Source organism: Nuphar pumila, chromosome 2 (assembly GCF_984573655.1).
Source record: "Nuphar pumila chromosome 2, dmNupPumi1.hap1.1, whole genome shotgun sequence".
Classification (NCBI taxonomy): Eukaryota; Viridiplantae; Streptophyta; class Magnoliopsida; order Nymphaeales; family Nymphaeaceae; genus Nuphar; species Nuphar pumila.
In genome coordinates, this window is record NC_143250.1 from 58,418,434 (window position 1) to 58,441,988 (window position 23,555).

The 23,555-nt window shown below is 35.9% G+C and overlaps 1 protein-coding gene across 1 annotated transcript; it reads right to left on the reverse strand.

The window, feature by feature from the left end:
• Positions 1–10,482: 10,482 nt before the first annotated feature.
• On the reverse strand, positions 10,483–22,957 carry LOC149845523 (auxin-responsive protein IAA8-like). The gene is made up of 8 exons (XM_089988234.1): positions 22,893–22,957; positions 22,289–22,435; positions 19,314–19,456; positions 13,805–14,285; positions 11,784–12,091; positions 11,174–11,315; positions 10,983–11,044; positions 10,483–10,817 (listed from the first exon to the last, which is right to left on the reverse strand). Exons 1-8 carry the CDS (start codon positions 22,955–22,957, stop codon positions 10,765–10,767), a joined length of 1,401 nt encoding a protein of 466 aa, XP_089844360.1. The 3' UTR covers positions 10,483–10,764.
• Between the last annotated feature and the right edge of the window lie 598 nt (positions 22,958–23,555).

Here is a 23,555-nt window from a genome sequence, read left to right on the forward strand (position 1 = left end):
TTACCCCTAGGGTTAACCACTGACTGACTAGGCAATGTCTCCTTGCTTTGCCTGCTTAGCGCCTTGGTGAGTTGTCACATCTACGTATCTAATTTGGCAATAGATTGAGTATGGGATCTCAAGTTTGCCTTAATATTCAAGGAAGCCTGCGCAACATCTTGTCCTTGAATGACTGGCTAGAAGCAGGCTCCTGGGATGAAGGCTGACAAAAAGAGTGCTAGGCTAAAGGGTAGCTAGATCTCTGAAAACTAGCCGCATAACCGCCTTGCCTGGGTTGGTTCTTGGGAGGGATGGAGAGTTGTTGTTGTGGATTCCTCTACAAAAAATTGAGATGGTTTCGTAAACCTATGTTATTGGTGTTGGAATAAGGATTGATCATAGGTTTAGCGAAACCTTATGTTGTCTGAGCTTGCTCTTGGACAAACTCAGGGTACTGTGGCACCGCAGGGCAATAAAAAATATGGTGTGCTAGGCTAGCACACAATGCACACACCTGCATAGCTGGTGAGGGATTCAACAACAACTGATCCAATTTCTGGGTCAGTAGGTCAACCATGTTTTGCAACTCAAGGTATGTCCCTATCTTAAAAATCCCAGTCTTCTTTGTTCCATCATGAGCATGTGCAACCCTCTTAGAATGTGAGGCCGAAGCGTGGTGCATTGAATTCTCTTTAAGAGTTTCAAACAGAACCCATGCTTCGTCCTCACTCTTTAACATAAAAGTGCCTTCATAAGCTGCATCAACCATCTGACGATTTTTCTCGGTCAGCCAAGCGTAAAAGTACTGCACCAGTTGCCAATGGGGCACCTGGTGGTTAGGACACTTTCGAAGATCTTTCATCATCTCCCACGTCTCATAAAATTATTCTTCCTCAATCTGAGAAAAACTGGTGATGGCTTTTCAAAATTGGTTCATCTTACCAATTGAGAACTATTTCTTGAGAAACTCTCTCTGCATTCATTTTCAAGTAGTAATTTGAACTGTGTCTAAAGCCTTCAGCCAGTGCTTGGTTTTATCCTTGAGGGAGAACAGGCAACCTCAATGCGTCATCTTCGAAATTGTTGATCTTCACTGTAGACCAGATCTCGAAGAACTCATCAAGATGACGATAGAGATCCTCGTTACTAAGGCCGTAAAAGGATGGTAACGTCTAGATAATATTGGCCTTGATCTCGAACTGGTTTACTCCTACAACGGGTCTAGCGATACAGGAGGTGGGAGTGTATTCAGTGGGAATGAAATACTCCCATAGAACTGTTGATCCTCTACCATGGGGTCGGATCGACGGGCTCTTCTAATGATAGACTCAGGGTCCTCTACTAGCTCAGCAAGCTCAAGGTCAAGCGAGTGTCGCCCTTGCATACACCTGAGGGTAGACCGGTATAGCAACCATCCTAAAGAAGGGTTTTCTACCTAAACCTAGCATGCGCACGTGATTAACCACACAAACCATGAAGCAGGCAAAATAAAAGAAATAAATAAAGAAGAAAACAGTAAACACGCAACATACACTTGCACCCAAACAGATATTTTGCAAAAAGCAAATTATGTGCATGGTACCAATCGTGCACAGTCACCTACTAAGAGGGTAACCTACTAGGTGGGCCATGTAGGAAAAGTAAATTGGTCTCTAGGGCTCACAAGCAACGTGGTTCTATAAATCCTAATTACAAAAATAAACTAGCAATCCTAATTAATGTGCATAGAAATAAACTAGCAATGCTAAATAAATAACAGAAATGAAACTAGCAGTCCCAAATAAAATGAGAACACATGAGAGGAAATAAAGTGAATATTCATTTTTTCTATCGCCGTTCTTAGGCAATGGTGCCAAAAAATTGGTGTATGTTTTATGAAATGATATTTTAAAAAGATATTTTTGATAAAAATATTTTGTGAAAGCCACACACCAAATAAAAAAAATGGCTCACACTAAGGTGAGATCCGAATTAAACTCAGTGACCGAGAGAATAAACTTTGTATTCCACACAAATTGCAAGTTTTATTACCTCAAAAATAAATAAATAAAAGTAACTAACTATTACAATGAGTTACCCTCTTGCATAGGGCTCAAAAAAAAAATGGCCTTATTACAAACTTAAATTAATGAAATAAACAAACCTATCAGTTGCTTGAGCTCTAGTCCCTTTGATCTTCACTGCTTCCCTTTTGACCAGCAGGCTTATAAAAGTTACTAGTATTTTATTTTGAGGGGCTCAAAGGGCCTTTTTAGGAGACCTTTTGGCAGCCTGAGAGAGCTCTTCAGGGGCACTTTTGAGGGCCTATCATATGCACAACCGCTTCCCTACAAAATAAAATGACAAAACAAAAACAAAAACTAAGAAAACTATGCTAAAATCTAAGGTTAGTTTAATGAAAAATCACTAAAACAAGACTCTAACAAAACTAATCTAACAACTATAACAAACTTGTAACAAATAACTAACATATAACAAATAACTAACTAAATAACAAACTAAATAACTTTAAACAAATATAAAACTAACTACCTAATCTTGAAATAAACTACAACAAACTAACTAATTTTGATTCAAGAAAAACGTGAACTTAAAAACTACCAATTAAAACTATAAAGTAAATGAATCTAATTTAATTGATTAACTAAAAATGCATGCTTCTAGCAAAGCCGATTAGCCTAATGCTAAATGAATCTAAATGATTAACTATCAAATAAAAGAAAGTACAACTTAGAATATGCTAAACTAATTGTAACCCAAGGAAGATAAACTAAAGCACTATTCATATTACTGGACTAAAATATACTAAAAAAATAATTGATGAAAAAAACTAATGACTATGCAAAACACGAGTTGCATTAAAACAAATTAATTATGAACCAAATCAACTTTGAACTATGACAACCACTATGCTAAATACAAAACACATGAAATCAGAAGTTTATTGCATGTTGTATGTAAAAGAAAATAGCAATCTGAGTTATTCAGACACTCAGTTTTGAAAGACTCTCAAACTGTGTGCATCGGTTGCGTGTAACGTGGGTCTGTAGAGCTTGGATTCACGCAGACTATGGTTTCCTTAAGTCTGGGGAGATTGATTCAGCCAACTGATCAGGTCTGTGGTGCAAGTTCCAATCAGTTCGGCCGTATCGATTTTTCCTTGGCCGATCAACTTCTCATAAAGACAACTCTTAAATCCTGTTAGATCTGATCGCACAATTAGATCAACTGATCTAGACAATGATGTGCAATGGCCTAATGTGAATAGTTAACTTCCTATTTTCATGGACTAAACATAATGCTATAATCCACGTGTAACCGATTAAAAGCACTAAAACAACTTTTATTCTAACGATAATAATTGACCGAACTTAATACAAATAAAAGAAATTAGAAACTACCAACAATGAAAGATGAAATGAATATCTAATCTAATATGCAGATGATAGAACGAAAATCAACTTATTCTAGATGCTATGCACTATGCAAAGAATCAAATACGAGGTATGCGATAAAAAAAATTTATATGCATGCAACGAAACAAATCAAAGTGAATCTAATCTAAATACGAAAAAAAACTAATAAAGTGATGGAGGAGAAGAAGCAAACCTCACGATCCACTTTCGATGGAGGGGTTGAAAGAAAGAAGTTATCTTTTCTCCAAGTTTTACGTGCCTTCGACGATGGTGACAAGAAGAATTGATGCCATAATGAATTAGAAGCAAGAAGAGAATGGGGAAGAAAAAGGAAGAGTAACAGGGAGAACCGGTTGGGAGCGAAAAGGAGGAGGAAGAGGGCGAGGAGGGTGGCGTGAAATCCAAGGGAAAAGACGCCCCCTTCTACTGAAAAAAGATATTCTTATATTGCAAATTGGTGTAAGTTTTTTTTGAAATAGATTTTTAAAACAATATTTTTAATAAAAACAATGTGAAAGCCAAACACCAAATAATAAAAACTGGCTCACACGAGTGGTGGAGTCTGGGTCGATCTCAGGGAATGGGAGAAAGTACTTTGTATTACACAGAAAAATAATCTACTCTTTATTGCCAAAACAAAATGAATTAATTAAATAACTAAACTAACAGTATGGCCCTCTGCGGAGGGCTTACAAAAAAAATGGTTTTATTACAAATCCAATGAATTAAATATATAAAATAAAATAAATCCTAATCTACAAAGAAAAGAAAAGAGTCTTCAGTGCTCGAGCTTCTAGTCCTTTATTTGATAGTCTTGTTGCTTCAGTCGCTTATTGTGAAGGGTCCTCCTCTTGAGGGGCACTCGAAAGGGCTTGAAGGGCCTTTTGAGGAGACCGTTTAGGGACTTCAAAAGGCTCTTCGAGGGTACTTTTGAGGGCTCACCACACGTCTGAACACTTTCCTGCAAAACACAAATGCTAAAAAAGAACAAAACAACGAAAAACTAAACAAAAATTCAAAGTTAGTTTTAAAAAAATCATAAAAACATGAATCTAACTACTAAGCACAAACTAACTACTTGAAACAACTACTACACTAAAAGATAAAATAACAAAACTAACTAACTAACTATGTAACAAATTGTAAAATAAACTAAACTACTAAAAGAAAAACAACTATGACAATTAAACTAACTAGTAAAACTAACACCCTAAAGAAAACGTGAATCGAGTAAACAATAATAATAAAAAAATTCATAAGTCTAGATTACTTTAATCTAACTAATTAAGCAATGAACAAAAAAAATTACAATCTAACTCAAGAAATCTAGAACTACAAACTACTTCATAAAAGCAAAAATTAAATTGCACTAGAACAAAACTAACAAAATTAAACTAACTAATTAAATTGAATCTAAATAAAACTAAAGACCGAACACGCCAATACTGGACTAGAGTTAGCGTCAAACATGCAGAATCGTGTTTGACGTTAACTCCTTAATTGAAAATAGCGTGAAATGTTGTTTTGTATTTATAATGTGGATCGGTTGCACGTGTACCGTGTTAACACAAATTAACGTAACTTGACTGAAAAAAAAAACTTTAAGTTAACCTAACAATTAATTATCAAGATTAATACAGATCACACAATAAACAAGAAAAAATATATATCGGATTCAACTTTAGCGGCAATCACGATGAGCGTGTTTGACGCTAAGTGCGTGATATAGTCACAGTGTCTCATGTTGTGTTGGCTTGAACTTGAAATCGGAACAACGTGAAACGTTGTTCGGTTGAAGCTTGAATCGTTGCAGCCCGCGGTTGTGTGTAGCTTTTGTCCTGCTATAAAAATTATTTTCTTAAAAACTATATTCAGCAGGTCATGAAGTGCATGTGCTGATCCGATCATTTTGCCGATGTGCACGTTACACGTGGCTTGAATTAACAACTAAACTAGAACAAACACAAAAAGACAAACAGAAATAAAAGAAACACTATGATCTACCGCTTAACTATGGTAACCGATTATAATTTTTTATGTTATCTAAATAACCAACACGAATCAATTATGGTAGAGAAACACATCAACACTAGTTTCTATGATGCATATAAGCTATTCTATGATGCATATAAGCTATTCTACGATGCAAAAATGAAACAAAGACAAATCAGATTATGTTCTATGCTATAAAGATGCAATAAATTAAATAATGCATGCAATGATCCTAAATACTACAGAGAAGGAGGAGAAGAGGTTTACCTACATGGCTTACTTCCAATGGACAAGTTGAGAAGAAGAAGTGGCATTTCCATTGCAATCACATGAAACTCCAATCTCTCTAATGAAAGGGGCAAGAAGAACCGGCGACGATGAGGTTTAGAAGAAATGAAGAGAAAGAAGAAGAAAAAAGGGAAAGAAGAAGCAGAGGTAGAGAGGAGAGATAAGGGGGGGCGTAGATCTCAAGAGGGAAAAACGTCCCTCTCTTGTCATAAACAACTATTTATAGTTAGAAGTTAGGGTTAATTAGGTTTTGTCAGGAAAATTTTAGAAAAAGTCCAAAGATTTTGCAAATATTTCAAAAGACTTCATTTTCTAAAAATATTTTCTAACCTATTCAATTCCACAAAAAAAAACTAAAAGAGGACTCAAATTTACTCAAATTACGATTTGATAAAAATTAATAAAACCCTTAGCAAACAAGCATTTAGCACATATAATCATGTATAAAAATGTATGAAATTATGCATAAAAATTATACATGATCACAAATCTAGGTTAAAACTAAAATTTCTAAAAAAGTCTAACTAAGTTTTAAAAATTCTAAAAACCACCCTCCTCTAAAAACGTGTTTCATAAAAAGAGACTTCTAAACAAAATGGCAAATGTTAGTTGAAGTTCCTAAACTAATTGAACTACAAACTAAAAAGTCCTAAATCAAAACACTGAAAAACGTAGAGAAGACTTGAAAATTGTTGTTTTTAACTTTATTTTGATGTTAAAGCAATTTCTCAAAAATGTTGACAAGAATGAGTTTTTAATGCAATTTTTTGATGGATCATGCATAAAATTATTAATATAAAATGCATAATTTATGCATGATCATAAACCACTAAATTTCATGAGGGCATAAAGTATGAAACACATTTTTTGAGCTTGACTAGCATTGCTCTGCACATGAGAAGCTTCTTGCTTGCTAACTCGTTCCATTGACCGGATAGCACACTTCTTTCACAAGTCTTTGTTTTTCCTTGCTTTTGTGCCTTCCTTTTTAAACTTTCATGCTTGATCGCTCAGAATCTCTAGTTTGAAGTACCAAGTTATTATAGTTTCTTGTATGACAATGTAAACATTGTTTACACTTTAGATATACTTCATTTGCTTGCTTGTGCACTTGATCAATAAGGTATATTGATAATTTTTCTTTTTCTATAAGTTTAGAAATAAATTCATCTTGTACTTTTTAGCCAAACTAGAAAGATAAAACACATTAGAACTATGTAGGAAAGATGAATAAGAGTTAAAAAGAGTAGAATAAAGACCAAATAGAAGGAGTGCAAGTTTAGAAGACAAGTGAAAGGAAATGTTATGGCAATAAGTCTAACATGGAGCAACCGTCATCAACTCTTATCAATTACATAAAACTGACTCCTTAAGTGTCATCAAAGACAAGTAACAAATTTACCCAAAACTTTGCATACATTATATTGGAAGCTAAGTATGGGACTCATAGATATATCATCTTAGGAAAAGGAATAAAAAAGAAAAAAAATCCTTGGACATAACTTCTTTATTTCTTGTTCACAATAAAAAGCATTTGAATCCCATATGTATAGATGGAATATTTACTTCATATGATACATCTTGTGAACTTCCAAAGTACTCCTTTTATTCACCCTTGGGAGCCAAAAATAACAGACCAAACAAGATTAGACATGAGACTTTCATCAGTTCTTATTGTTAAATTATGTATTGATATTTGTAATCTCATATATATATATAGATAGATAGATAGATACATACATACATATACATATGTACTATGTATATATATATATATATATATATATATATATATGTATATACGATGATAATTATAGTCTTAAATAAGATTAGTTATAAGTTTAGCATCAATGACGCAATTTATCATCGCTGATGTTAACTATTGGCGTTGATAAATATCATCATCAATAAAATTACGTTACACTATGGATGACGATAATTATCATTGTTAATAAAAATAGGGATATGTTTAACATCAATGATGATATTTATCGTTGTTGATGTTACACTATTGGTGATGATAATTATCGTTGTCAATATAGGATTAGGGATAAATACTATGGACAATGATAATTACCATCCCCGTTGATGTTAAATATTGGTGATGATATTTATCGTTGCCAATAGAATTAGATTAAGTTACACTATGGACAACAATAATTATCATTGTCAAAAATATTAGAGATAAGTTTAATGTCAATGACGATATTTATTGCCGTTGATGTTACAGTGTGGGCGATAATAATTGTCATCATTCATAGATTATAAATAATCGATATATTGACGACGATAATTATCATCATTATACTGATCATTTATAATCTACTGTCAGCATATATACCGATAATTATCATCATTATTAGATCACAAATAATAGCATTTGTTATGACAATAATTAGCATTGAAAATAATAATATATGCGACGATAATTATCGTCATCTATACTCCAAAAAATATGAAGGATAATTGGCGACGATTACTTACCAATGATGTATTTGAAAAGCGACAATAATATCATCGGCAATATTTAATCTCGACCATCTTTCACATGTTCCTATTCATATAATCAACAGGATAAGAGCGATGAGATTATATCATTGATTATAGCTATTTTTACTATGACATTTTTATCATCAGGATTAATTTATTATTAAAGAGGATAATTTATGGTTGCCACTTTGATGGTGGGTAATGACGTGTTTTCTTGGGCAGATATCGGTTCCTCGATCATTACCTGTCTTTAACTCTAATCCTTTACTTCTGTCAAAAAAACTCTAATCCATTACAATTTTATGCTTAAAATCTTATTTTAACTGCAAACTGACAAAAACAGTTGGTCAAGGAATATCTGTTGGTCTCAGATTGGATTATAGTGTTTCATACAACGCTAAAAAAGACAGGCCACGCACGAATTTATGTATTGAATGCACATAGTTGTCATGGAAAATGTGGTGCAATGGGATCAAGGTTAGGTTTAAGGTGTATTACAGTCACATAGTTTGGCCTATTTTTGCTTCCTAACAAGAAGACAATGACAGTAAACAACCCTATTGCTGCTATTCCGAGAGAATCAATTTGAGTCATCACCAACTCCCAATAGCAACATGGTGGTAGACAAGGCAAGCACTCTACACCATGCAATGCATAAAGTAATCAGGCAGATGCAGCTGTTAGGCCACGTCTGAAGTGTACTAAGGTGAGAGCAGGTAAAAGCTGTGGTGTAGGAAGGCACACTTGGTCGTGAAGCTAACTTCTTATAAATGTGTGGCTTGATGCTATGGTTTCACATTTTCTGCATGCATTGCGCTTCAACATGTTTTTACATGTTTTCTGCAAAGTGTCCATTGCTCATTTCAGCTACCACATCTAGCATAAATGCATGGCAATTTGGTTTAGAATAAGATATCAAGAATCGTTTTAACATTGCAAACAAGAGGGCTCACGATGACCAACACCCAATCATGGTCACAAACAGAACAAACTTGCACTGGGGACCATAACCACTGCTGTTCCATACTTTGGGTTGCTGATGAGGGGGTTTACAGGGATCGAACCCGACCCGGATCTTTTTACAAGAAGCTGTTGCACTCAGGACTCGAAAACTGACCTCCCCCACACTGACAGCCCGAACAACTTACCATTGTACCAAGCAAGGGACCTTATAGTCAAGGAACCTAAATATATTATGCAAGGAAGCTCCCCAGATGAAAGACAGGCTAAAAGATTAATTGAGGTCTGCAAAGCAAGTCTATTAAATACCAAGTTTAACAGTGTCATTCTTGTTACACCGGAAGAGTGAAAACAAGAATCTACCTATCAAACAACGTTTGGTTTGGGTAGTAGTACATTTTATTTGAGGCAATCAGTCGGTGTCGATTCACACACTGCAATCTTGGCATGCCCACGCTTCTAAGGTTTGTGCCCCAAGCAGAAGAGTAGTTTCTGCTGTTGAAAAAGTTAGCGTGGGTTTTCAGGAACAGTATGCGCATTTGAGCTTTTCACTTTTAGTACAGCATCAAGCTGAATTAAAAGGAATGGGAGTAGGAACTTCCCACAAGTCGAACACAAATCACAAACCCCAGAAGTCGCTTACAATAGGCATAGCTGCTACGTATGGAATATTAGATGTTAATAGCAGCACCACATAGGCTGGTCGCATGCTAGTCCTCTAGTGGTAGAGATGCAAACGGCTAGGATTCAGATCAGATGTGGCCAATGTCATGCTATAAGGATTCGAATTCGGATGGCAAAAAATAGTTCATATCAGAACAGCTTTTTTACATGTAAACATGTCGGATTCAGTCACAAAAAATAAAAACCATATCCCCTTCTGATTATAATCAGAAAAGGTTTTGGCTTACCAAATGCAATTATAAAAGGAATCAAATTAGGTCCGATATCAAATAAAATCCGATTCACTGTCATGCCTACCAAGTGGTTATTCTGATAGAGATCCACACTCCAAAGATTCAAGACAGTCTCAATTATCCTTGACAGATTTCTTTCAAAAAATAAAAATAATATAATTATCTTTAGCATTTAATGGGAGTAGGCACAATGAATTGATCCACCATGCATATCAAAATCATTAAAACCAACAGGCCTTGGCTAAATTGTCAATGCACATGAAATAAAGTGACCTCAATCTCTCTAATATAACGTTCAAAGGGAAAAAAAGAATTGAAAAGCGCATCAATGTACATCATTACTTTGCAACTCGTGAAATTTTGAATTGAAAAGAAATACATGCAAGAAGAAACGCTTTGACTTACAAGTCATAACATATGAGTAAGCAACACCAATATTACAAAATTTATATTCTTTTTGTATCAATTATATAACACTAGATAGTGACAAACTAGAGCAAAAAGAAAAAAAAGAAACACCACACTACACACTGATCTGTGTGTGTGTGTGTGTGTGAAAACCAAAAAAGCTGGAATTTACAGTAGGAAAACAAGAGAAAATATGGGAAAAAAAGGACACCAAGCAAATTGGTTGATGTTATGAGCACTAAATATGCCAAGATAACATGCTCTTCCACTTCTTCCTATCTTCTTTTTTACTGCCATCCTCCATGGAAAATGGACTAATAAAGCGGCTTACTTCTTTGCCTGTTAACCCTGTCCTGAACTCTTGTACCTGCAATAAAAACAAGGGTAGAACTAAATCAAAAGGCGACAATGAGAACATCAATCACATTCAGAAATTTAAGTTCAAAGTTTACAGCAACATTTATTCTGCACAACAACAAAATAAATGGTAATAGTAATACCAACAACAGTAACTACCATAATAAAAACTCACCAAGCCCATTGACTTCGGATGTTCTCATGATTCTAAGCCTTCTCACAGTGCTCAAGAACATTCTGGAGGAAAAAATAAGATCAGTACATGAAAAAATAAAAAGTTAGGTTGCCAATATAATAAATCAATTAAACATTTTCTTTTTTGCCTTCCTTTTTTTTCCAAATTTTTCAAGGAGTTATTCTACTCACCCCCATGGAACATCTCCTACAAGCATCCAGTCTCCCTCCTTATCTTCATAAGTAAGGACAAATTCAGAGTTACCATCCAGGAGCTTCGAAGAATTGCCCTGACCCATTACTCCATGCTCCCTCTCTAAGGCAGAAGCTGGTCCTAACAACAGAACCCACAAACCAACGAACAAAATCATTCACCAAAAGACAACTTCAAAACAGATTGAAAGGTAGCACAAAGACTGTATTCATGTGCAAATTACAGGGCCTACTTTAATCATCAACAGTAAAAAATACACCAAGTATTCCTGTGTAAACTAGATGGATATTTCATTAGTTACAACAAGTAGATCTACCAGTCAATACAAAGTTCAGATACCAAAAAAGAAAAGGAGGGAAAGAAAAAGAGAAAGAAAGGGGCCAACCAAAACATTTGGTTTAAATTAATAATCAGAAAATCAGAAAAACAAAAACGAGAATGGTCAACTGCAAAGCAGCAAGAAAGCAAATATGCAGAGCAAGCCTCAGAAGAGAAAGAGTACTACATTTCAGCAGAGATGGTCATGGTACTCGGCAGATAAAATGACGGGCATGCACATAAAGAAGAAATTCAGATTTGGAAACTCACTGATTCCATTGGTAGTAGGCCCTTTGAACATCTCTTCCAATGCATGAGCCAGAGTTTCATAGCATGCATGGGTACCCAGATCAACCTTTCTTCCAATGGGAACTCCATCCATGTTAACTTTAACAAACGTAGACTTTCCATGCCCTTGCCCACCTTTCTCCGGCCTGCTCTTAGGTTTACCCATCTCCCCATAATTGTCACAGTTGATGTTATTCTCGGCATCTTCCTCAGCTGGCAGTCTGCATTGGTTTACCAGACTGTTCATTCTGTAAGCTCTGATGGGAGGCCACCCCACAACTTGATTGCTGCTAATTTTCTCAGAAAAAAGAGAAAGTCAATGACAAAAACAGAAGAAAAAAATTACAAAACAAGCATCATACTTAATAAACTTAAGATGCAAATTTGAAAAAAAAAGAACAAGAAGATGAAAAAAATGTAGGAGTTTGATACAAAACAAAAATGCAACTATTGTAAGGGAAAAAAAAAGGAATCCAAGTTGCTGTGCAAAAAGATGAAAGCTTCGCCACCAAAAATGTACAAAAGCACATACAGAGGGTAACGCAGAAACAGCAAAACCAGACAATAGATTTGTTTGTAAATACTGTTTGTTACAGTTGGGATAAACCCAATTCAGAAACAGTAAAAACTCAAACCACATTTACCAAAACACAAGACAAAGTTGAAAGCAGAAACAGATAAAAAAGACAATTCTGCTAAAGAGAGCATTAAAATTCGAGAACGAACGAACCCAACAAGTGCAACAAAGGAAAAATCATAGCATGGTAAGCGATGGCAACACATGAGACAACCTTTAAAACTCAGTAGCATCTTATGCAGCAATTAAGAAACTACTATAAAATCAAATACTTACCACAAACCAAGAATAAACAATATAACCAAGGTTAGATCCCAGCATCATATATTGTCACAATTTATTCATTAAAAACAGCTCCATAAAATCAACCAAAAACTAAAAAGAGGTATGTTAGGTGTAGATACACACCAGCAATCATCATGAACGATGGCAATAAATTTCCAATACTATTCATCTATATAAAAACCCAAATAACGAAGAAATAAAGAAAGCAAATGTTTATCATTTGTTCGCGCATGCCCATGAACATGACAGAGAAAATTAAATGCTAATGAGATCAAGAAAAGAATCACCAAAACATAACAGCAATCCAAAACTTGTTTAAGAAATATCTGAAACCAACATACCACAAATAGCATTAAGAATGATTCAAACTGGCATTACTTATCAGAAGCCAGCATATCTAAGGAAGAACAGGGTAATCACTCTTACAAAGTTTTTAAAAACCACAAAAGAATAGTATTAGTAAAAAAATAATTATAGGGGAATACAAAAGAATCAATACCCGCAAAATAACATCAAACATAAAAAAAAAAAACTCCAATAAACAAACAAAAACCCCCACTTCTAAACACAAAATGGATAATCTAAACGGAAGAGACATCCTTTTTCAATTTGAAGACAATAGAAAGAGGAAGAAACCACGCTGGATCGTTCTCCCTATACTTCATAACAACAGAACACAATGAAATAAACTAACACCGAGATTAAAAAAAACAAGGCCATTAACACCAAACAAATATACTAGCAAAAACAAATAAAACCAACAACCATAAAACTTGCTAAGAATACACGAAATAAAAAAATTAAAAAGAAAATGTTTCTTTCCTTCTCAACAAGAAAAATGCAACAAAAAGTAAAAAATTCACAAACTGCAAAGAACACGAATTATTTTTAACAAAAAAAAACACAAAATATATAACGAAGAGGGACAGTAGGATGAACACATATCAAACACATCTTTTTCCTATGCACTAAAGCAACAAAATATGAAAAAAAAACATTACCAACATAAGTGAAAGAAAAAATGGAAAAGAAAAAGTAACAAACCAAAACTTCATTCACATTCAAACAATAAAAAAGAATGGACAATTAGCAAGAAAAAGCTACACAAAGACCATGTCCTTCCTTTTTTTCTCCGGTTTACCATGGAAGGGATGTAACTTCCTGAACCGAATCAGCATCAGTAGATTCATTGTGCACCCTCTTAGTCCCCGTGCGAACCATGGATGAAACCAAGTTGGTGAAGTCCTTTGCGGTCAATATCCTCCCCACCCTCCTACTACTGCTGTTGTTCCTCCAATACGTGTCATCCTCATCAACCTGCCTCTCATTCAAGCTGTTCAAACTCAACCCCAGATTGAGTTCTGTATCCTTCAACCCCATGACACCCTCCTGGATCTGGTTCACCAAACCGTCACAAGGGTAGGAAGAGACCTCCGAGATACCAATGTAGTCCTGCTCGGTCAGGCCACCGCCATTGTCTACCTTGGATACAGTTGACACTGAACCGTTGGTAGAACTTCCTGTAGATGAACCAACACCACCACCACCCCTACTGCCTCTTATAGCCCGATGCATGTTCTGCTCTCCTTGCTTTTTCTTGCTTCCTTCTTCCTTCCTCCTCTCTAAACGCCCACAATGGGAAAAAACAAAAATAAATAAATAAATAAATAAACCAAAAAATTAAGAGAAAAGTTGGTTTTCCTGGTGAGAGAGAGAGGGAGAGAGAGGAACAGGTCAAAACGGTAATGAGGAAGGTTTATCGAAACTACGCCTAGAGAGTGAGAGAGTGCTCTCAATGACATAAAGGCCCTGGTAAAGATCATAAATGACTTTTTAAAATATTTTTATATATATTTTTAAAGTGTTTTTTGAACAAAAAGGATCATATACTTGAATAATGGGTAAAAAGGATCCTACGATGATCTTAGCCATCCAGCTGATGCATCTGAACGGCTACGATCAGTCCACATCTAAGCAAAAATGCAAACTAACGATAGCGGTTGGTTGGATGGACAGGATCGAATAGAGGGACGTGCAGCAGTGCACTAAAAGTGTGCAATCACATTGCACCCAATCCTCCCGACTAAACTCATCATATGTCAAATGAGAGGATCTAACTCACCTTTGAATGCCTTGAATTTCATATGCATGTGTTAAATTTGGGGTAAAGTTAACAATATTAGAATTTTAGTTTAAATTCATGTAGCTCCCACACAATGAGAGTGGGAAATCTGATCGAACAGGAAAAACAGTGTTGTCAGTATCGGTGCCTATGGCATGAATCAGCCAATATGTATTGTATCGCCAAAAAATCGATATGATATATTTTTGGAAAAGAAATACTCATAGGAGAAGAATCACACAACGAGATAACGTGGTTCAGCGATTTGCCTACATCCACGGTGAAACACTGCTCTCTCTGTTTCTTATTTCATGTCTACAGAAGATAAGAAGAGATACATAAATAAAGATGGGCGACTATCCCTTTCTACATTGGGATAGTACCTATCCAAAAAGAAAAACGATAAACAAAGGAACGTGTCCCTCAACAGATTGTCAATCCTTCCTAAAAACCCGTAACTGAAAGATACGAAAAACAAGCTCCCCCTCAAGTTGGTGCACAAATGTTAGTTTGCCCCAACTTGTTATACATATCAATGTGTTTATCACGATGCAGAGGTTTCGTAAGTATGTCAATCAGTTGTTTGTTGCTTCCAACATGAGACGTGCGAATGACTTTGTTTTGAATTTTTTCTCTCACGAAGTGACAGTCAACTTCAATGTGCTTTGTTCTCTCATAAAAAATAGGATTTGCTCCAATATAAATAGCTACCATATTATCGCACTTTAGCTCCATCAGTTCATTCACATCAATTCGCATATCATGAAGAAGGGATTTAATCCAAACAAGCTCACACAAGCAAGTGGCCATGGCCCTATATTCGGCTTCAGCACTGGATCTAACCACTACATTTTGTTTCTTACTTTTCCAAGTAACTAGGTTTTCACCAACGAACGTTCAAAAACTAGTAGTAGACCTTCGATCATTCAGGTCTCCCGCCCAATCTGCATCGCAGTATCCCATTACACTGAGGTCCTGATTCCTTTTCATGATAATTCCTCTGCTTGAACTTCCTTCCAAATTCCTCAAAATACGGTGAGGCTTCAACATGAGTAGATCTTGGATTGTGCATAAACTGACTTATGCAGACTGCGTAGGTTATGTCAGGTCGAGTAATAGTCAAGTAAATCAATTTTTCAACTAACCTTTGAAAGCTTTCAACTTCACTTACTATTTTTCCATCATCTATTCTCAGTTTGGTATTGGCCTCAAGGGGATTATCCACTGCTTTGCTTCCCATCATACTCGTGTCTTTTGGAAGATCCAAAACATATTTCCTTTGGCATAGAAAGATACCCTTGTCAGAGTGCGCCACCTCAATTCCCAAGAAGTATCAAAGCTTCCCGAGGTCTTTGATCTCAAACTTAGTATGGAGAATGGTTTTCACCTTCTACATCATTTGCTCATTGTTACCTATCATAATAATGTCATCTACATAGACTAAGAGGATAACAACACCTTGAGGCATACACGAGATAAACATAGTGTCATGAGCAGTGCTACGTTGAAATCCAATATCAGTAAGAACAGAACTTAACTTAGAGAACCAGGCACGTGGAGATTGCTTCAAGCCATATATGGATTTTTAAGTCTACATACCTTGCCTGGTTCATGGTTATATCCTAAGGGAGGGTCTCTATACACTTCCTCTTCCAAATCACCATGAAGAAAGGCATTTTTCACATCAAGTTGAAATACTCCCCAATTTTTGTTGACAACAACTGAGAGAAGAATCCGGATGGAGTTCATTTTTGCAACAGGTGCAAAAGTGTCGGTAAAATTAATTCCTTCTTTTTGGGTATACCCTTTTGCCACTAACCGGGCTTTATACCTTTCTACCGTTCCATCACTGCTATATTTGATCTTGTAGATCCATTTGCACCCCATTGTCGTTTTTCCTTCTAGTAGATTTACCATGGTCCAGGTGTTATTCTTCAGCAACTTCTAATTCTTCTTTCATAGCAGATTTTCATTTGTAATCTTGCATAGCTTCTTTGAAAGACGTTGGTTCTTGATGACTATAAGTTATGGCTAAAAAAGTGAGGTAATTCTAAGACAGTTTTGTCAAATCAAACAGATTTTTTATAGAATATTTTCTGGGTGTTTGATCTAAACAGTAATAATAATAGTCTCTCAATCTGATAGGCGATTTAGATACACGCTCTGATCGTCTTACACTCTCTTGAATTTGCACATCAGATTGAACAACCTCATCGGGCTCAACAACATCATTGAGACTGGTACTTGTACTTTCTTGAATATACATACTGATTCAGAATTGTGAGGTATGGGAAATATGGTGTTTGGCTCATGCATCTATCTTTCTTTGTGATGTTGACTATCATAGGAAGGATCACTAAAGAATGGCTCATTTTCAAAAAACTTGACATCTTGAGATATATATAATCTCTTATTTATCGGATCAAAGCATTTAAAACCTTTTTTTGAGACTGAATATCCAACAAATATGCACTTAACTGCTCTTCTTTCAAGTTTGTTTCTAAATTTTTCTTGAATATGTACAAACACTTACACCCAAACACTTTCAAATGCTTTATGGAAATCTCTTTTTTCTGAAGTAGTTCCATGGGAATTTGATTGCTTAAATTGGAGCTAGGAATGCGATTAATAACATAGCAAGCAACAGATATAACATCAGACCAAAAAACAGGAAAAACATTCATATGGAACATGATGGACCTGGTAACATTAAGTGACAATTTTTTCGCTCAGCAACCCCGTTTGGTTAAGAGGTACCAGCACAAGTATTTTTGGGAATTATGCCCTTATCATTCAAGAATGATTTTAATTCTTCATTAACATATTCTTCCCCATTATCAGATCTAAGATGCTTAATCCTGGCATTATATTGCGTAACCACCATATTGTAAAACATTTTGAAGACTTTAGCTACTTCACTTTTTTGTTTAAGAAAGTAAACCCAAGTGACATGAGATTTATCTTCAATAAAGGTAACATAATATCTAAATTCAAATACAGACTCGATAGGGCAGGTCCCCACACATCAGAGTGAACCAAATCAAACAAAACATTGCTTCTAGTAGCTGACTTAGGGAAAGGTAACCGAGTAGCCTTGACACACTCGCAAGCATCACACAAGGTATTTTAAGAAGGTAAGTCAAGAATCAAAAAATTTAGAACACTATAAGGAGCATGACCAAGACGAGAATGTCATACATTAAAGTTATTAGGAGCATGCACACGACTAAACAAGGCTTTTTCATATGAGTTAAGATAATATAATCCACTTCATTCGACGCCTCTACCAATCTCCTTCATCGTCGTCAGGTCTTGGAACACGACATCCTTAGGAGAAAAAATTGCCAAGCAGTTGTGAGTCTTAGTGTACTATCAAACATAAGATTAACAACCAAATTAGGAATGACCAAAACTTCAGAATCATCAAGCTTATTGAGAAGTTTCATTTTTTGTTACCCTTTCACCATTATGATAGACCCATCAGCCGTATACACAGGTTTTGCATGTGTATGCTAGTCGATAGGTATATCCTTGCTTAGCATATCATCGGAGGCCCCAGAGTCAACTGCCCACTCAATTTCAAAAGTGTAAGAGGCATAAGCACAAACATTCTTACCTTTGTCATCAAAGCACCAGAGGGTAATGGGAGTGGATGACACCAGATTTGTTTTACCCATTTGCTGAAAAAAATGCTCCAATTCTTCCCTGGTGACAAAATTTTCAGCCTCACGATTTGATTCAGAATTTTTTCTTTGGTCTTTCTCATGAACCGGTTTGCCAACAAAATCCCAACATCTTTCTTTTGTATGATCGATTTTTTTGCAATATGTACACTTGAATCTAGATCTGAATTTTTGGCGATCATGATTAGCAAGGAAACCAGTATTATTATCAATTACCTTCTTATTGCTCACTTGAAGTGTCATTTGTTCTGGCTGCTTCTTTTTGTTTTTTTTAGTCGGTGAGTTCATAACCTTTCTTCTAGTCTCCTCTCGCTGGATCATAGAACATACCATATTGAAGGACAGTAGAGGAGTAGTCATTAGAACTTGACTACGAAATTGTTCGTAGTCGGGACTGACGCCGGCTAGAACTTTAAAGACTTTGTCCTCTTCAAACCGTTTTTGGTTTGTCCCAACATCCCCAGACAGTGACCGATATTGAAGAAGCTCATCCCATATTCCTCTCAGCGTACCGATATATGAGTTGAAGGATTTGTTTTCTCTGGTGAATCTCGTAATCTCCATCTGCAGCCCATGTACTCGAGCAAGATTATACCTTTCACCATATATTTCATTTATAGAGTCCCACACGTCGTTTGTTGTATCCATAAATAAAAAACTTTTTGCGATTTCTGGTTCCATAGAATTTAGAAGTCAACCCATAACTTTGTCATTTTCTGATTTCCATTTTTCATAGGTCGAATCAGACACATCAGGTTTACTTATTTTACATGTGATATAGCCCACCTTCGATTTATCACTCAAAAAAAGTTTCACCAATTTTGCCCAGCTAATATAGTTTTTACCTGAGAACAGCGATGTGGTGATTCGAAGAAGGTGGTCTGACTCTGAGTAGCCGAATCTGGGCTCGCCATTAGGATACGGTGAAGCAGATTCATACGCTGCACCCAAGATTCGAGATGATTCCGCCATTGTAGATGGAAGACGGCTACACCAAAGACCACCAATACCAGAAATTTGCAGCACTACTTGAACAAGATTAGCAGAAGCAAAACTTACCAACACATAAGTCGTCAGGCTACAGTGCCCAAGTACAATTCTGATACCATATTTTGGAAAAGAAATACTTAGAGGAGAAGAATCATACAACGAGATACTACGATTTACCTACATCCACGGTGAAACACTGTTCTCTCTGTTTCTTATTTTCTGTCTACAAAAGATGAGAAAAGATACATAAATAAAGATGAGCGACTATCCCTTTTCACATTGGGATAGTACCTATCCAAAAAGAAAAATGATAAACAAAGGAAGGTATCCCTCAACAGATTGTCAATCCTTTCTATAAACCCGTAACTGAAAGATACTGATAACAATATAGACCTGAATTAGCTATTTTTAATAAATATAAAAAAACCACTTACAATTATTTTTAATATTATTTTAATGACTTTGACACATGTTATGAAAGATTCACTTAAGAATCGGTATCGACGGATTCACCTGAATCGTTGGCCCAACCATACAGGTCCAATTCCGATATTGACAACATTGAGAGAAACATCAAAAAGATTGATAATTTGTAGATATTGATTCTCGCGTAAGTGAAATGCGACCAAGTGATTTGATTTGCATTATTTCAAAAGCAACAAAGCATTAAATTTACCCTCATATGGTTTAATCTATAACCACATACAATATCTATTTATTTAATAAATATCATCCTTTAAATACTAAAACCTTTGCTTTGTCACACCCTTTGTAAAAAGATGTGCTATTTGGTTTTATGAACCAATGAATTTTGCTTCAAGTTTCATGTCTTCAATTTTACTTATGAAGTGCCGATCGAATCCACGATTTTATGCTTGGTTTTTCATTATGCACATGATTCAATGAAATCTTGATGGCACTCGATATGATATTTTAAAAAAATCATAATATTAACTTAATATTTGCATAATAAAAACACTTTTAAACGCTCATATTTTATACTTTTTTTTCAGAGCATTGGCGGGATTTATAATTTTTAATGTTTTATAATTGATGACGTATTTCGAAATCGTCTTAAGAAAGAAAATTTGTTGATTTGTCACGAAATTTCCACTAGCCCAAAATTTTGTTGGATACCCATATATGACATTGTTGCAATGAGGGTTAGGGTTGACATGGAATTATATTTTTTTAAGGGGTAAAATCGTCAAAAAAAGATCGAAACAACGACGCGTGTTAAGGGATGACCGAGATAGAGAGAGAGAGAATGTCTTCGCGTTGGCAAACTGCACAGTGGGGCCCACTGACCGAATCCTCGAAAAGGACGGTAATCTTGTCCGACGTATCGATGCGATCCACCGTCGGATGGAATCGCCAAAAATCTACAAACGGATCGGACGAAGGAAAAAAGTGAGTGGACAAAAAAATTACTAGGATGCCCCTGATAAAATCCAAGTCGGATTGCAGCCTCTCGGCCTTGGAATCGGGATAAATTCGGAAAAACGCATTTTTCCAACTTATCCTGATTCCTGTTTTTTTATGCGTAAATGAATAATCTATATTAGTACGATAAATAATGAGCAAAGTTAAGGAGTAGGGATGTCATCAGATTGGATATATCCGATATCCAACCCAATTTTGAATCCTAGTTGGATTCGGTTAAGAAAACTGAATTCTAATCGGATTCCGATTTGGTTTAAGAATTTCATGACTGAATCTGACACATATCCGATCCCACCGATGGATGTACCAATCAGATTATATGTATTCTTTTCATCTTTGATATTTGCTATTTTCCATAGGAATCATAATCTGGGTCCCATATGGTATTGGCTACATCTGACCCAAATCCAAACCATTTACATCCCTAAACATAAGAAACTAATGGTTTGTGATGTCGACTGTTCACCTTACGAACTATGTCATTTATAAAAAAAAAACCACAGAAAAATAGCGTGTCCTACATCGTTTTAGCCGTGTCTGTGTTACGGAACCTTACAAACCGAGCTCTCTTAAGCATAGTGACAAACGTTAAAAATGGCAAATTCTCGTTTTTAAAAAACTCACGAGAATTTGAAAAGTTTTCATAAATCTCGTTTTTTTTTTCACAAATTCTCTTCAATAAAAAATCTAAAAATATTTTTTATAAGAAAATATTAATAAAAATTATTTAAAAATAAAAATACATGGTTTTTCATGATAAATAACTATTTAAAACGTAAATATCGCATTTAAATCACAGTATTTATGTTTTTAATAAATCTCGCAATATTTTTTTAAAATCTCGTAAGAAATTATCATTTTAAACTTTCAGGCAATTTCTCGCGACGAGATTTTCATAAATCTAGCGATATTTGTCACTCTGCTCCTAAGTAAGGGACGCCTTCGTATTAAACAAATGAAAAAATCATTTCCAGTAAGGGTAAGCACATGAAGGTCAACCCATATTGAAATCATGCCATATATTTAGGGAGCTTTTGTCTGTTTTTCATTTTTATTTCAAACATAGTGATCTTTGCATTGAATCCCCAAATCAATTGAAGGTCATTTGTTTTTACCACAAATCTCTGAAAAACGGGGATTTGTTATTTGACAATTGAATTGCTTTGCTCCTCTCTCTTTGTGGGGGCTCACGTCGATGAAGAAGTGTCTCAAATCCAACTACTTTTGGAGCATCCGAATTTGCCTCGCCCTCTTAGGCATTGCTCCGAGCCGATTCTTTCCCCCACTCATTTTAGGAAACTGTAGGGTAATTAATTCACATTTGCCAAGTCAATTTAATGTCAATGCCTTTTTACTATTTCTATTTAACGCTCGACTTCATCCGTACCTTCCCTCGCTACTGATTCGCTCTAAAAACGCACCAGAGAGCTTGCTTTTGTGAATCCAATCCATCCATGAGCTTTGCTTTCTTTCTCTTTTCCTCTCCTCTGAAGGGCTTTTCTCTTCTTCACTCCTATCACTCGACAAGCCAACCCTTCATTAGATGTTGCAAACAGGTCATTTAGTGGATATTATCTCTTTCATGCCAAGAAAAGGTGTGGAAAGGTGCCTTTTCCTGAGAGTTGGATTCTCAGGTGAGAAGCTTTGCGACTTTTTCTGTTCCTTATCTTTCTTATTTTATACTAAGGAAAGTAGTAGTCTCGGACATTGATATGGTTTTGATTTATTGCTATTGAATCCAACAAATATTAGAATTTGACAGGTATTCGAATCCATTTACATGTAGAAAAACATCTCATATGAACTTTTCACCATCCCAATCTGAATCTGTTACTCGAATATGATATTGGTCACGTCCGATCCGAATCTAAACCATTACATCCTTATGCACCTGACCCGGACGGCCGCTGGTTGGGCGGAACGAACGGTTTGTCGGGCCCCAACGGGCAATTAAATCCCGTTTTAGGTGGGCAGTGGAATCCGGATCCTACCTGGCATGAGTGGGGGGCTCTCGTGCCGTAGGATCCTGTCTGGCACCACGGCTACAGATAGCCATCGCGTGGGCCCCATCAGATTAAATAAAAAGCACTATCTCCTCATAATTACTCGGCTGAATCTCAGTTCCTCAAGTAATTATTATTTCCCACGCCTGTCCCAGATAATTAATAAAATGCCCCAATATGTCACTTGCATACGCGAAGGATATTTTCGATATTTTAATGAAGGGGCTTTTGTAGCTTATAATTACTGTCAACACTCATGATTTTGCGTCTTCCTTTTGTCTGGAAATTTATTTTCCAGAAACTATTTAAAAGGTAATTTTTTTCCTTTTTTTTGTTCTGTTGGTGGAAATGAGATACCAGCCAACCAGGGGTGGCAAAATCTGACCCGACCCGCCAACCCGCTTCTTAGCCGGGTTCGGGTTTGGCTTAAACGGGTTCGTGTCATAAATGGGTCAACTCGCATAACCCATTTATTAAACGGGTCGTGTTCGTGTTAGGGGTATGCTAACCTGCCAACCCGTTTGACCCGTTTAATAAATGAGTTAGGCAGGCGGGTTAACCCGTTTACACAAACCCGCAACCCGTTTATATGAACCCGTCAACCCGCAACCCATGTAACCGTGTTATCGTGTCTATGTTATCGGGTCGACC